This window comes from Aptenodytes forsteri, unplaced genomic scaffold (genome assembly GCF_000699145.1).
Source record: "Aptenodytes forsteri isolate BGI_AS27 unplaced genomic scaffold, ASM69914v1 Scaffold15, whole genome shotgun sequence".
Taxonomy (NCBI): domain Eukaryota; kingdom Metazoa; phylum Chordata; class Aves; order Sphenisciformes; family Spheniscidae; genus Aptenodytes; species Aptenodytes forsteri.
In genome coordinates this window covers 3,857,620-3,874,124 of record NW_008795129.1, presented here as the reverse complement: position 1 = coordinate 3,874,124, position 16,505 = coordinate 3,857,620, and the positions used below count along the sequence as shown (strand labels likewise).

Sequence of the window (16,505 nt, the reverse complement as noted above, 5' to 3'; positions counted from 1 at the left end):
AAAAGATGTGTAGATGAGGCGCTTAGGGACATGGTTTAGTGGGCATGGTGGTGTTGGGTTGACGGTTGGACTCGATGATCTTAGAGGTCTTTTCCAACCTTAATGATTCTATGATTCTATGAAAAATTATGTCTGCGTAGACACAGTGGAGGTGTGTGGTCTTAGAGCAGAGTGGGGAGCAGAATGCAGCTCTCCCAGTCCACATTGCCTCTGACCACCAGGGCACGTCCCCACTCCATGGCTGGGAGTGCCAAGACACGAAAATCATTAAATACACAGACCCTGAATGGAATGGTCATTTGGTTTCTGGGTGCTGTAAACAGCTTTCAGATAGGAAGCAAAACACTGCAGCAACAACTGTCTCGAGGTTTGTCTCACAGGGACTTGCTTTGGTTTCTATTGGTATGGATCTGTAGAGGGAAACCCAACTCCTGCCTCACTGCAGGGAATGGCAAAGTTAGTGTTATCAAAGCTGGTGAGAATAAATGTGCTTTGAGCCGGCTCCTGGATGCACTGGATGTGGGTAGGTGAAGTTTTCGGGTGCAGCACCTCAGCCCCTCGCACAGGCATGGGACGCTCGGCCACGGCCTGCAACCCCAGGGACAAGCTTACTTACACAATGCCAGATCCACACTTCTCGCACATGGGCAGCTTCTGGGCATTCCCAATCGATGAGGCCACCTTTGTGGTGGGGGCTTTGACGCTCCTAAATCCAGACGGTTTGATAGGGTCTCCTGGGGGCGGAAGGAGAGTGCTTCAGAGCATGTGAGATGCGTGGCTCTAGGCTCTTCCTCCCAAGCAGATGCTCTGCTAGGGAGGGGTGGTATTCTTTAACCCCAGCTCTGAGGCAGGGATTCATGCATGGAAAGGGGGCAGGGATTTAGGGGTGTGTGGGGAGGAGGGAGAGAAGGGACACAGATGAACCTGGCCCTGGAAACCTGAGGGCCTGAGACTGTGGGCAGTCAGAAGAGATGATGCTGTCTCTTCTCATCTTAAAAGCCTATCAGACTTTAGCTGATGTGTCTCACGTGCACAGATGCACAAAGCAAAGCCTCAACCTCAGCCTTGGCAGCACCGGAGTCTGCCTGTCATGTCCTGATCACACACACAGGGTCAAGCTGATGATTGCCAGATTTGGGCTCAAAAACAGGAGGTGGGTGTCCTGGCAGACTAGGGAGGACTGTCAAAGTCCTCTTCCAGTCTGCTGTCTGGTGTACGGTGGGGCTGGCTCCCCCAAGACTCCTGGAAGAGTTGGTTAACAAACTCCTTGTTGTGGCAGGGCCCTGGGACACTGGGGATAACCTTGTGCTCTCCTGCTGCTGCGTAGCAGCTCCAGGAACGGTATCTCCCTAGTGCAACCTCTCTGGGGCAGGGATGTCCTGCAGGTCCTTCACAGGACACAGCTGCTGACCTGGATGCCTACAACAGCACTGGATCCTAGATGCAGGATACAAGGCAAGCCTTTAAATATCTGCAGTGGAAAAAGGAGCCTCTTACAAAGTGACAGCACTGATGTGACTAGTCTTATCTATATGACTTTTTACAAGAGGTTCAATACCAGGCAAGAAGGGAAGGAGGGCTGCAGAGACTCCCACGACGTTTCACCAGAAACAGAGGGGGATCGATGGGCAGACCTGTGCCACCTCAGTCTGGGAGGGATGCTGACAAAACCCTTCTGACTAGTGTCAAGCCAAGAGCACACTGCACCGGTTGTTTCTGGTGTAAGGGAAGGACAAACTCTCCAAAGGCACACCCTGGTGACCAGCAAGGTCAGGCACACCTCACAGTCCGGGGCAGCACCACTGACAGAAGAGCTGAGGGGAAAAGCCGGGAAACTGCCCACTCACCTCCCTGTCACCCAGCCGAGCATGGAAAGCGGCCCAAGTATCACCGCTCACCCATGGGGCGGGTGACACCGCGCTGCTTTGCCTCTGGGCAGCCTTCAGCTCAGAGGTTTGCACCCAGCTCCGTACAGAGATGCTGGTCCAGAGGTGCAAGTTCCCTAATGGGGGCGATACAGCCCATGCACCCTCCAAAGACAGCAGGAAGCACCTGGCCTCCGACAGTTACTGCAAGTGACCCTTGCTGGGAAGGAAGCAGCAGCAACCACATTTTCAAGCTCTTCCCTATCACCTCTGCTCATTCCCTCTGCCTCAACCAGCACTTTGCTCGCACCAGCAACATTGACAGCATGTTTTTAAATCTCTCTAAAGGGATCAGCTTAATCAAATACCCACAGGAAACGTAACCTGTTCCGCCCTGCAAAACACCCTCCACCTAAGAGCGCAGGGTCAGGTGTAAACACAGACCAGCCGTGGTGCTTCCACACACCAGCACCCACACACAGACCTGGTGTCCGGGGCCAGGCTCTCAGCTGTCAGTAAGTCAGCACAGCCGATACAGTCAGCGATGCCCCAAGGGACTTGTCCCAGCTGAGGAGATAGTTCCCTGCTGCTACTCACAAGCCATCGCCTGAAGACAGGCTTGGAGAAACAGCCAACAAACGTGCTATTTATCTGCTGTTTATTGCCGCAGACATGATCTGACTCAGCAGCGGTGGTGTTTGAGCCCGGCCGAGCGGCGCGGCAGGCAGGGGCACTGTCTCCTCGGGGACAAACATTCCTTTGGGGCTGCGTAACTTCCCGGCCCTGCTCCACATGGGTGATTATCAGCTCACGGTGGAGCAAAGCCAAAGCCTATCCTGGCCTGTGATCGGGCCGGCAAACCTTGTGCCAGAGAATCCCAATAATGCTGCAAATCTTCAAAGAAAGACAAAATAGAGAGGCTTTTGCTTCTTATCTTCTTCAGCACTACTAAGCACGGGGGAGGACCTTGGATGTGTGAGAAGTCCCGGCTACTCCAGTCCCTTCTGTGCAGGAGCTGAACCCTGAAGGGCAAGTTGCAAACACTCAATATTTAAAAGATGCTTTCAGGTAGGTATTTTAACAGCATATTAAAGACTCCAAGATCCTGGTTTCTTTCTTCCTATTGTTTCCTTATTTCCTTCATTTTGCTCTTTCCTTACAGGTCTGTGAGACCTACCAGCACTTGGCTGATCTGTTTCCCTTTGTGGCAAATATCTCGGCACCAGGCTTTTGTTGGATGAAATTGAATGTTCCACTGCCAGGCTAATAACACAGAAGACAAAGTCTCAACTGGCCTAAGGAAAAAAAAAAGTCATTCTTGGAATTCTTTTCCTATTTGTTTGTTTATTTTATTTTATGCAAGGGGAGAAGAGAGTATGATTTGGCCCCCAGTTAAGTTAATTGGCTTTTCTTAAAGTCTATAGCCCTGAACTGCACAAGTCCAGATGTCAGATCAAGAATGCCAAACAGAGCAAAGTTTCAGAGATTAAAAGCCATGAACTGCTCACTGTAACCCAGCTTCCATATTTTTACATTCAGCTGCAGAAGTGGATCCTTTTTCTTGTATAGAAGGATGGAGACCAGAAGCTTTAGGACTCACTGAAAAGCCCTACCTTGTGGTACCATTCAAAGTCTTGAATCTAAGACGATCTTTAATCAGTGAATGTTACCTTAAAGGGGCAAAACTTTAGAAAGCAAAGAAGAGTTTTTGCAGCTTTTTAAATTCCTTCTTGACAACTAAATGTTGTAGGGGTTTATTTCTTGAGCACTCACTCAATGAGTAACCAATGATATGGGCCCTAATCAAGGAGAGGAAATTTAGGAGTAAAGTTAGTGAAAGGGTCTGTTTCTGTGGAAACCATCTACACACGCTACCTTGAACAACCACCAGCTAAGGAAGGAAAATAAAATTTTAGGTGTTACTCTTAAACACTGTGCACAGCCCAAGGAATGGCAAAAGGGAAGAGCACACTCAGCTTAGGTATGCAATGAGTGCTTACCTTTCTCTTCTGACTCCAGAATCTCTTGCAACACAAGGAAGGAAGCAGATTGTCTGGGTGGCTCATTTGACTCTTGATTCTCCTGGAGCATCTTGTAAACCTCAGATTCTCTGTCTATGATGATGCCGCCTGGGGGCTGGTTATGCTGATCTAAACTGAGGAAGGAACAGAGAACATGCTTGTTAAATGGCTGAAAACTAAAGCCAGTCCCTCGAGCAAAATTTTCACAATGCACCATATGACTGAAGAATGAACGTGCAAAACAAGCGCACAACAGGACGCCATAAAACACGGAGGTGCTGGGTGTGTTCGCCCAAGACAGCTGCAGCCCAGGTGGGATCAGCACGCTGGGCTATCCGCGTACGCCACTGTCAGCGGGTTCTCCCCCCCCGCCTCCAGCCAATCCCCAAGTGTTCTCCCTGCTTCGCAATTACTATATGCTCCAGAAACTAAAACTTTCTGCCCAGGAAACCACTGCTCTGTTAATAGGAAAATAAAGAACTCATGTGCTGCGATGGGAATCCCACATGGTGGCTGTGCCATCTATGCATGTTCCTTGCATGCATAAACTGCCTTGGACTGCTACCTTACACCGCTGTGAATCTCAAATTAAGTAAAGTTTATTCCATCAAAAAGAAATCTTTGTAAGTACATTGTGAATTGGTCCTAAAGGCCACCTTCACAAAGTAACAGCTGTAGGATCTAACTAAAAGATCCTCTGATTGGCAATAATTTAATTGGGTTTTCAAGTGTTATTATTTCCATTTTATAGGTGGAGACTCTGAGCCACAGCCCATTTACAGCATTTAACTAAGGTTAATGAGCAGGTCAAGGGCAGAGGAGATTTTTGCCTGCTAAGACTGAGCCTTCCTCTCAGCTGCCTCCTGACCGCTGCTGCTGCCACTCATGTCACGAGGGACTTGCACCCTCAGCCTAGAGACCGAGGTGCTTCAGGGGCAGCTTTTCACAGTGCAGGGTGGCTGAAAGGGTGGTCATTGTGCCAGCGAAAGGGTCTTTAGGAAAAAAAAAAGAGAGGCTGGAGGCAGTACCTAGGATGTTCTCCACATCTGGTGGGTACAGGATGAACTATATATAGTTCATAATTCATAAATAGTGTGGCCAGCAGGAGCAGGGAAGTGATCGTGCCCCTGTACTCGGCACTGGTGAGGCCGCACCTCGAATACTGTGTTCAGTTTTGGGCCCCTCACTACAAGAAGGACGTTGAGGTGCTGGAGCGTGTCCAGAGAAGGGCAACGAGGCTGGTGAGGGGTCTGGAGCACAAGTCTGATGAGGAGCGGCTGAGGGAACTGGGGTTGTTTAGCCTGGAGAAAAGGAGGCTGAGGGGAGACCTCATCGCTCTCTACAACTACCTGAAAGGAGGTTGTAGCGAGGTGGGTGTCAGTCTCTTCTCCCAAGTAACAAGCGATAGGACGAGAGGAAATGGCCTCAAGTTGCACCAGGGGAGGTTTAGATTGGATGTGAGGAAAAATTTCTTTACTGAAAGAGTGGTGAAACATTGGAACAGGCTGCCCAGGGAAGTGGTGGAGTCCCCATCCCTGGAGGTATTTAAAAGACGAGTAGATGAGGCACTTAGGGACATGGTTTAGTGGACATGGTGGTGTTCGGTCGACAGTTGGACTCGATGATCTTAAAGGTCTTTTCCAACCTCAATGATTCTATTCTAACTACAGGCTTAAAACGGCAGGAGGATATTCAGAATATCCCTTGGGAAAAGCTTTCCAACAGACAGACACCGAAATACCAGAGGAGATTGCCGTGGACAGGTGAGCAACCTGCATACTAAAGGATTTAAAAAGAGTCTGGACAAATATCCACTGGGAATGATTTAAATCAATGGTTTAAATTGACCAAATGCTGGGCTAGGGGATGGACTAAATGACACGGGACGTTCCTGCCTGCCTTGTATTCTGTGGCTGGAATAAAACATCTCTGGAAAAATGACACAACTGACAAGTCTCCTCTGACAGCTCAATTACATAATGCAGCCTTATAAATGTAAATGGTCTATTAGGTTTCACCGTCCCTGCACCCTGTGATTGCCTGAAAAGTACATAAACATCCTGAAGTTCAGACTAAATTGCAGAGGGAAATCTTTTTCTTGAGGAGGCAACTGCATACTTTCCATGCCAATGTGCAATTGAGTCATCTGGGAGTTACTCTACATAATAAACTCTTCAAGCATCAGAGGTAAAATCATCGCACGTCTTATAAAATGCTATTTCCATAAAAAGAATTTCATAAAATGTTTCCATCTTTAGTAATTTTCAGTGGAGCAGGAAGCACATTAGACTTGCAAGCAGTTGAACCCTTGAAGCCTGGATCTCATTTACTGAAGCCTCTCATCCAAAATAAAATAATGATGTGCCTTCTATTACACAGAAAATGTCCTAGGTTATCCCAAATGAATCCATGCTCCACATTACATTCATCTTACGTAAACTCATATACTCCCACCACTCTGTCCACCCATAAAAACATTAGGCAAGAAGCCCGTCATTGCAGTTTGCATACTAAGAATGTTTCACTAACATGCATTCAAAGAGCAAAGGCTGAATCATCTTAAAGAGCACTTGAGTCAAACAAAGCCATCACATTTCAACCATGCATTGTGACAGTGTGCAAAACATACAGATCAGCTCTCCCAGGTATGTACCCTATAGGTATACTTGCATACACAAGATTTCCGAAAGACTGTAAAAAAACCCCAAATCCTAGAATTTGTACCAGCAGAGTGAAATACTTCAACTTGTCAGGGCAGAAGGCTATGCTGCTTAAAGAAAAAAAAAAAACCACCATAAAGCACATGCATCTTTTGAATGGGCAACGCCACAGGCACAGGAATTGTGCCTGCGGGATAATGAGTCTCCATATGTCAGCTGATTTACGGCACCTCCTGTTACACAGGTACTTCATCTGCAGCAATCACCAACAACTGGTGTCCTTTTCCATGCGCAGGAGTTCCCCAGCGCAGAAACTTTGTAGGGGACAACTCCAACAACCTTTACTGAATTTCAGACTCACATAACCGCTACTGGATTTCACTGCTTCTACCATGGGCAACTTGCAACGCTGACTAAGACTGGATCATTGAGCTTTGAAAATTGGCAAGAAGATGGTAATAAACCATAAAGACACAGCCTGGCACAGTGTCTTCAGAAAAGCACAGCTTATGCTTTACTAATGTCATTTTACTAGTTTATGCTAGCACATTTTGTAAAGTCTACAAGGATCTCAAAGCTGGGCTACAGGAAGGCCCAGTACTTGGGAGCACTCGCTTTTGCAATGAAACAATTGCTGATGCCTGGGGCTCCTTTGTGAGTGTTATCAGCTGCCGGGACCAGCACAGCCAGCAGAGTGTGACCACTCCTGGCGTGCACGGTATCGACTACAAGCCAGAGCAGTGATTTACAGCAAGTAACTGGACTGAGTAACGAGGCAGCAGTAAATCCACAGCCTCCCATTATCTCTTGGCTGCTGGCACATGGCAAAACTTGGCTGTGTGGGTCCATGGGTAAGTACGCCAACTTTTCGGCTTTGAAGCACGTGGTGCTTGGCCCAGGAGGGGACTGTGAGCAGCTGAGAAGCTACGAGATCTGGCTGCGCCCATTTGCTCTGTCCCACAAAGGCCACGGGACTGACCACCTCCCTGGACCACATGTCACACAGCTGCAAGCTGCTTGGTCACATAACGGGATAACTCTGCGGAAGGTTCACATCTTCTGGAACAATTCAGCTTTGATTGGAGCCATCCTTCGAGATGGCTAAACGTGCTTTCTGCTTCACCCATCTCGATACTGAAGTCCTCCCTGTAAAACCCTGTGGGCTGTCATTTAGAGGCATGGGCCAGCTGGTTCCCAACTGCCACAAAGCAAACAACAAAGAGCACCCAGGCCTTGTGATGCTGAGTCTCTCCGCAGGTCCTGCAGACCTCAGAGCATGTCGAGCATCCTCCGCTCCTACGGCCAAAGAGGCAGCCCCAAGAGCAGCAACCTGTGCAGACAAGTGGGCAGGGGTGGGAACACAGACTGGGTCCTCCATGTGCCTGGTGCCTGCCCAGGCTGCTCCAAACTCACGAGTGTTATCAGCCAAAGATGGAGACCCATGGGGACCTGCTTCAGCCTGAAATGAAACATGCCCAGCCCACGCCCATGGCCCAGCCCACAGCCAGTGAAACAAAAGCACAAAGACACCTGTGGCAGCACCTTCCAGTCGCAAGAAACAACAGAGAAACACCAGCTTTCAGGATAAAGCACTCTCCTGCCCCCAGCAAATCCATCTGCTGCAGGTGGCTTCTCCAGGAAAGCCGCCAGCTGCTGTCAAGGCCCTGCTGCGCAGGTGCGCAGGCGGCAATGGACACACTGACAGGCTGAAATTATGTTTTGTTGCTTCCCGCAGTGTTGGACACAGACACAATGCAGAGAAAGCTCCTGTGAAGAGTCATGCACAAATGTTGGAAAGGTGAAATGTAAACGCTGTTTCCTTGTGACCGGCCAATGCCGTGAGCCACAGACAAGGATGAGGCACTCGTGGACACCGAGATGTGGATGAACGGATGCACCGAGCTGTCCGCAGAGGCAGCAGGCAGGTTACCTGAGGAAATCGGGGGTAACAGAAGAGAGCTGCCCCTGCAGGGAATCCATGATGTTGCTCTGTGAATAGAGCTGCAGGGGAGAATTGAACTGCACATGCAGCACTTTGAGTCCCGGCACCTCCACTTCCACGGGGCTGTTGGGGCAGACCTGGGCCACACGCTTCAGCTGCTCAGGCCCCACTCGAACTTGGCTGGGGACAGAGGAGGTGCTGTGCCTCCGCTGTGGCAGCTCGGAGGTCTGTGCCTGCAGAGGGTTATAGATGGAGGCAAAGGGAGCCTGCATCGCGCTCATCGGCGATGGGCAGCTACGGGCCCACACGTTCACACGGGCAGTTTGAGTTGTGGTTGTTTGGGGGTTGATTTGGGTTTTACAATGTGGAATTGAGGAAAAAAATGCAGAGGAGGAAGAAAGGAAAGAAGGAAGAAATTAATGAAGGGCTAAACCAAATATTCCAAGTGATACAAGCAGTTGCAGAATACTGTCTGTTCCTTGTGCCGGAGGGACACACCACTGAATACATGACTTTACATTAAAGGCTTCTGGCTAATGCTGTGGCTCTGGTCTCGCACTCCAGGTGCGTCCACACAAAAACTAAAATGCAGCCGCGCTACTGATGAGTAAATGCAGGGGTTGCAGAAGCAATGAAGACATGACAGCAGGGGTTTCACTATGAACTAGCTACCTGAGCACACACTCATGGTCCCACTGTCCAGCCAAGGAATGCCACCTTTGCTGCTGCCCTTCCCAAAGCTAGCCTGGGTGCCCTAACAAGGGGCAATCTCAGCTCCGATCCCAAAACAGATGTGCTCAGCAGTGGGACTTCTCCCTGCCCTCCCCGCCTACTTTGCGACACCAAATCCAGTGGAGATGTTTGCTGGTGTTTCTGTCTGTACCACAGCCCTGCATTTACATCACACACCCTCTAAGGATGGACCATGGATCTGGTCCCCCTGTCACGTCACCATGTGCAGTGGCAGGATCAGGCTGCCGGGTTCAGATAGGCTGTGTGTCTGCTGGGTACGGAATGGAGATGCAGATAAATGCCAGATAAACCCAGAGCAAGGTCGGCCATGTACAAATAACTCAGCAAAACAGACGGGCAGGAATTTAAAGGCAGCCGGAAGGCTGTGTGAAGGGAGAACCTACACATCCTGTGCTTGTGCACTGGGGAGACCACAGTGGGTTTTTAATGGCAGGGTGAGGCCCCTGGCTCTCACTGAAAACCAGCAGCAATTCATTTGCTTTTGATGATTCTGTAAACAAAAGTGTATTAGCATCGAAGGTCTCATCCACAGTCCCCCCAGCATTCCTTTGCAACTTGCTGCGTTTCAGCAAGGGAAAGATGAAAGAGATGCCATGTACCCCACACGCAGCAGGGCTGGTAACGGACTTTCCTGCTAGGAGGAGCACAGTGAGCCACAGCACTAGAAGAAACCCACCTCTTTGCTGATCCCTGCAAGAAAAAGGGATCACCCACAAGTTTCCAGCCAAATATAGCTAACTTCCAGGGAGTACTCTCACCTGGAGGGGACTGCAGACTAGACCAGAGGTGGTATTTGACTGCCAAATGGTCCCATCAGGTTAACGCAAAGTCAGATTTCCCTTGTCCTTGCTCTGCCTTTGCTCAGCCCCTGAATGAGGCTGCTGAGGTCTACCAGAAGCAAATGAGGAACAGGCACCTCGTCTGCCAGCTGCAGCACCATAACTCTGCCGAGAAGGGCCCATGCTGCAGACAAGGCTGCCAGTGCAAGAAGCCGGTTTCAGTCAGGGGCAAGTTTTCAGGCTTGTGTTAAACCACAGTCTCAGGTCTTTGTGCCCTGCAAAAGCAGAGGCTGAAGTCACTTTTGTCTCCCCATTCACAAGTCAGGAATTTAGCTGAGTATCACCTAAAGCATTGGTCTTGCAGCTTTTATTGTAGAAGTGGCCAAAGTCTTGCCGGCAGTTTGGTATTGCTCTACAGAGACTTAGGGCAGTTAAGCAACCTGACCAACACAGCCAGAAAGATTTCAGAAAGCTCCTGGTTTATTGCTTCCAATGAAAAAAGAGGAACTTTGGACTTCTGGGATAAAGGAATGTCTTTGGTGAAGCTCAGATGCAACCACAAAAACCAATAGGCCCTTGTAAGGTTGGGACCCTTTCCAATCCCATATATAAAATCCCTCACACAGGTACGAACATTTCAGCTACTTTTTAAAACCCCCGTGAAAAACAAGGTTCAATAATAAAAAATAGAAAGATCCAAACTTAGGCAGGTCCTGTCTATAAATCCCAGGCCAGCCAGGAACGGGGACGCGTGTGCTTCCTGCGCTAGCTGGTACCCTTCCTGCCCAGCATTGCCCGCAAAGCCAGCACAAAACGCTAACTTCACAAAGTGCTCGTAACAAGCTATCAGGCACCTGTTCAGACCAGTGGGCTGGTATGTCATGCTGAACGAACGCGGAAACTGCGTCGGTCTCTGCTAAACAAAGAAACACAACAGCATTAATTTCATTTCTGCATCTCATGAAACGTTCCCCGCTCCTCCGAGCCCTGCCCCTGGGGACCACATCCACGCTTGTGCCTCTGCTCCTTCCCTTGTCCTGAAAGAGAGCTTTTCTGGGTTAACAAATTGGTACCCTCGCAGCGAACTCACGTCTCCTGGAGCCTTCCCCTGGGAGCCCGGGCAGGGAGGGGAAGTGAGGAAGATACTTACGGCTTGGTAGGCTCCAGGGCCCCAGGTGATGTCTTTGACTCCACCGCACTGTTGAAGGTCTGGATGTTCTCTGAGGAGTAGAGGCCTGCTGGGCTGTTGTACTGAGCAGTGATCACTCTGGGGGCAGAAGCCGTGGCAGCAGTGAAGGGCACCGCGCTCCGGTTGTGTGCACTTCCTATGTGCCTTATTTCCTGCATGCAAAGGAGCAGAGGCAAAAATCAGAGGTGCTCAGGCATGCAGGTGGGATGTGATGGGGCAGCCCGGAGCGAGCAGCTGCTGCAATGGTGGTCTTTGCATGTGTTGTCAGCTGAGGAGCACACAACCATGACCACCAAAGCAGGTGAGCGTCCTCCACGTGTTACGAGGGTCCCATCCTGGATGGCTTCAGGCTGACCTTCAGGACATTTCAGAGTTGACATGCTGGGAACTTAAGAGCTCAGAAACACTGCCAGAGCTATTAGCTCAAGCTGTCACACACCTGGGAGCTCCTGCAAGCCTACAGTAAGCCACAGGACCTACCTTCTCATGCAAGACTGCAGATTTTAAGCATTCCTTGCAATTCCTGAAAGCAGGGCTGATTTCTATGGAGAAGTGAAGATGAGGGGCAGAAAGAGGAGCACTCTTCAACAACATCTGAAAGTTTGGCTCTCCTTAGATAAGAGCAACCTGAAAAGAACGGCTTTGTCATTACTACAAATGCTCTGGAGCATGTCTACTCCTTCAGCTAAGACTGAGGTTCACAGCTGCCTTTGACAAACAGCTTTGGACTTTCTGGACAAGAAATTCCCACAATAAAGGTGGGAAGATGACTCTTGTTAATACAAAAGGCTGTCCACAGACAGTGACAGCTAAATGCCAGAGATCTTGTCAGTGCCAGAAGTATGAGATATCACCCAGACATTCTGGGTGCAGCATTTGCTGCAAACTGGAGGCTTCCAGAGGTATTAGTGGATACTTAGAAACACCGGTTACAATTTAATAAGAAAGGGGCCAAACCCACGTTAAATAAGACATGAGGTAAGACTCTTCTGAATCACAGGCAGTGCTAACAAAAATGGGGAAATTTATAAGCCACATCCCCAGTTCAGCAGGCTGGGAATTAGCAGCCTTGGGGCAGAGATAACAACATCCAGGGCTTTTTTCTCCCGAGAGAAGATGCTTGACCAAAGCAAGGAGTAAGCACAGCGGGGCCTTACTAGAGCAGGCAGAAGAAAGGACTAACATTCACAGAGGCGGCTGAAGTATTCAGGGCTAAAAGACGGCACCAAAATATGCGTTTTGAAACGTTTCAGCCAGCTGTAGAGATATATGCGTTTTGAAACGTTTCAGCCAGCTGAACTGGGAATGGCTTCGCTACAGGGCTAACGCCCAATGGCACAGGATGAAACGGGGCCCTTCTTAACATGCTGGGCCCATGGTTCCCAGCTCTAATTACCACAACCGGTTCCCCCTCCCACTCCATACAGGCGCTGACTTCTACAGCAACGAAGTGAGCCTTCACCGCCCTTTGAACGCCTCACGGCATTTGTTTGATAAAGCTATAGTTACAGGATAAACACTCACTAGAAACAAGGATGACTAAATTCCCCTACAGATTTTTCTTTAAATCGCTTTTATGTCCCCAGATTTCCTTAAGCAGCTGGCTAGCATTCCCAGACTGACAGATGGGAGTCATCTCGCTTCATGGCACTCAAATGCTATTTATGGCATCAAGCACAGCATAGGATCCCTCAGAGAAGAGCGTCGTGGCTCCCGACGCACTCATGAGTTACAAGTCATTTGAAATCAGCGGGGTAGCTCAAGATGTTCAGGTGTGGGGTGGCGGGACTGCTCTCCCATGGCTTTCTGGCCAATCTGTATGGACATCAGCCATGAAGCCTTCCCACACACCAAAGGAAGAAAGACCCTGGAGTAATTAGCTAATCTCCCTTTGTTGCAATCTCATTCAAAGCACATAATAGCGCTCATAAAAATAGTCTTTCCCATGGCAGAAACTGTGGATTTTAGCAAAAAAAATTACTTCAGCCTGTATATTACACCGTGGGGAAAAGTATCAGTAATCTTTTATCAGCATTAAATACACGTTAGCCCACCATTTGGAGGCCACAAGTGGGAGAGGGTTTCAGACGTGCACATAAATAGCCAGTTTAATGAAAGACAGAGGCAGAAGTGTTAGGCTAAAGGGGTTATACTCTTAGGTCAAACAGGCTCAAAGTTGAAATCATGTCACAACCTGTATTGCGGAAACATTTAAATATTAACCAAGAATTAGAGAAAGGGAAGTAATTTAGGGTATTTTTTTTTAAATTCTGTTTTCCTAATGAAGTAAGGCGTCTCAATTACATGCTCCACATGCACGTGGGCACGTTCCCACCCCCACCAAGGACCCTTGACTCTGTCAGCCAAGCCCAAATCAGTTTGACAGTGATGGAGGCCTCAAGGATGTTTAAGTTCCTACAAGTGTTGAGAAAATAGATGGCCAGATGGAGGAGAGAGACTGAAATCACATTAGTGCCTTGACTCCAAGAAGAACTGCAATGCGTGCTCAGGCACAGAATCCACATAGGAGATTTTGGCCTACTTTTGGCCACCAGGTGGGTTTTCTGCTGTGTAATAACATCCAAGACCATAAATGAAGCTTTCAAAAGTGTCAGGACATCTGTAGTACCTCTCATGTGGATAAAGTCCACTGACTATAAGGGAGTTTATAACAAGTTAAACAGAGATATCGGTGCAGAAGGTGGTGCCTGAAGATTAGATTAGAAAAAAATCCCATCTGGACAACAGCGTAGAAGGTGTATAACCCGAGAGTCTCCAGACAAGTATTACAAGAGCAGTAACATTATAAAGGGCATTTGGATAATCCAAATTCTCCAGCACCTCCTGTCACACCATGCTGCTCTTTCTGCTCGAGCTGTGGAAGGAATTTGCAAAGAACAAGTACTTTCATGATCCCAAGATCAAAAGATAAGGTGTTCTCACTGTCAAATGTATTTACCTAGAGATTTGCCAGAACTGCCAGTCCAGGCCCTGTGCTGTGCAGCAGTTTTGTTAAAGCCCCAGCTCCTGGAATCATGTGTTTATCTGAGAGTCTCTGACTTACTACTGGGGAAAAAAAAACAGAAATGTGACCCTCCCAAAAACCTGTCCACCAGCAGGCAAGTGAAAAATGTTAGTACAAAAACACTGCTATACTGTGTACACGTGGGGGGGGGCAGCGCCTGGTTTATGCAGTTGAGATGCCTGGGGTTTGCAGCACCTCCAAGGCTGTGGCATTCTCAGGACCAACGCAAGGAAAAGGGGGCAAGCAGCATTAAGCAGCATCCCTGGCTGGGGTATGGACTACAAGAGCAGTAAGCAATGGTTTGTTTGCAAAGGAAGAACTGGCAGTCAGACACAAGGACATGCTTTTATTCAGTCAGAGCATGACCCGCTCTTTCTTTGTCAGTATTACAAAGGGGTGTGACTAATATTAGATCTTTTTGGAGACATCTTCGGTTGGCATCTGCAGGCAGATCCGGAAGCACTTGCCTCACCCTTCCTGCAAGCCATGGCGCTGCCTCAGTCCCTCGATGCCGGCCCTGTCTGCAGCGGGCTGCAGTCGGCAGCCAGCAGGGGTACCGGCAGCGGTTATTTCAGTCTGAAGCTGGCGTATGGAAGCTCCCAAGCCTCCGGGTAGGATATTCAAGAGCCATATTTTACCACTGTAAACTGATACTGTGATAGTTAGAACACTTTGTCTGCACAGATACCAGCCTCCTTCCTTTGCTGAGGTATGTCTTCAGAGGGGCTGGTGGAGTGGCTAGCCCAAGCTAAAATGGATTAGCAACTGCACAAACTTCTCTGCCAGGGTGCTGCTTCTGAACTCCGAGAGGTCTCATCTTGCTTCACTTTCAAAATAAAGTGGTCTTTCAAGGAGGAAGATAAGCCACATAACATGAGGACGCTGTAAACCAGAAGACAATGGTTAAGCACAAAGAGGATTGCTGCAGTTCCACTAATCCACTTCCAGTTTACACACTTAGTTCAATAGATCAATCTTCTGAAAGTCCCCCGTTGGGCAGAAACTGACTTCCAACACGAGCAGGGCCACTCAGGAAGCCACTGCTGGAGGAGCCGTTCCTCCAATAGCCTTCTCCCTGCCTGAAACTACCTCCTCTATACGAACAAACTCCAAGTGTCTTTGGAGCATGATCCTGCATGCTCCCAAGTCCTCCAGGCACCAGGGCAAATCCCCCCATCCCAGAGAAAAAAACTACTTCCCAGTCCCAAGGACAAACAAGGTTTGTAGGACCCCAGCTCCAGGTCAAATACACAGGTCTCCTGCCAGATGGGTTTTCTGGTGCCGGCTGTTGGTGGCAGCACCCTCTCTGGGGGCAGATGGGAACACCGCCATGCACTGCAGGCGCTGCACCGCAGCCCTTCCAGCTGGGCGCCGAGGGGCTTCCCTTGCCACCCCGGCCTTCCTGGCAGGGAGCCGCCAGCCATGGTGCCAGGCTGCAGGGATGGGGAAAACGTCCCTGCGCCAGGGCAGGAAGCAGATCAGCATTTCCTACCGCACCGGCTGCAAGCTGCGTCACGGGGAATTATCTGGGAAAACAATGGCCCCTTCCTCCCTTTCATCCTGCTCGCACCAGGCCACGCTCGGTGACGCTGAAGCCCAGCCTGTGAAATCCCCACAGCTGTGCCAGCCATCATCTCCGTGCCCAGGGCCAGTCAGTGGCTGGCGGCGTGGGCAGCTGCTTCCTCCTCACCATGCACCAGAGATGGATGTGGCTGCCACCGTGGGACCTGCTCGTCCTGGGAATCGGAGCACGGGGCTCCAGGGAAATTCCCAGCTGTCAGCGAGGCAGACAGATGGATGGACAGCCCAGGATGAGCCACCTCCATCAGCTGAGCTGGGGCACATCCCATGCACCAGGGGCATAAAGCCACCTGGACGCCTTCATGGCCCTAGGTGTCCTCGGGCAGGTTGGGGGCAGTCTGGGGTGAGGGTGGGCTCTTGGGTCCCATCCGCCGCATGGTGACGTGACCAAGGCCATCCCAGCTGCACTGACCTTGCCACCACCAGAAACAGGAAAAACCTGGAGGCTTTTCGTACTTGCTAAATAAACTAAACCGAGACGTGAGGGGTCGGGCAGCCTCTCCCTAAAGCGGGGTTTTCCTCTCCCCACAGCATGGCCTGAAGGCAGCCGGCAGGGCTGGGCCCTCAGAGGCGCTGGCTACCGCCCCGCTGCAACCGCACCCGCAGCACCCCCGCTCTCCTGCCTGCCCCCTGCCCCTTCCCAGGCCACCTCCCCGCCGCCCCCCGCGGCAAGGAAGGTCGAGCAAAGAG

The 16,505-nt window shown here is 49.9% G+C and overlaps 1 protein-coding gene across 1 annotated transcript in view; it reads right to left on the bottom strand.

The window, feature by feature from the left end:
* The window catches only part of PDLIM1 (PDZ and LIM domain 1), a 35,076-nt gene that overhangs the window by 2,271 nt on the left and 16,300 nt on the right, over window positions 1–16,505 (bottom strand). Inside the window, exons 3-5 of the mRNA XM_009277982.2 lie at window positions 11,171–11,361; window positions 3,866–4,020; window positions 617–734 (exon numbers count right to left, since the gene is read on the bottom strand). Coding sequence (XP_009276257.2) covers window positions 617–734; window positions 3,866–4,020; window positions 11,171–11,361 — 464 coding nt within the window. The remainder of the gene's footprint in view (window positions 1–616; window positions 735–3,865; window positions 4,021–11,170; window positions 11,362–16,505) is intronic.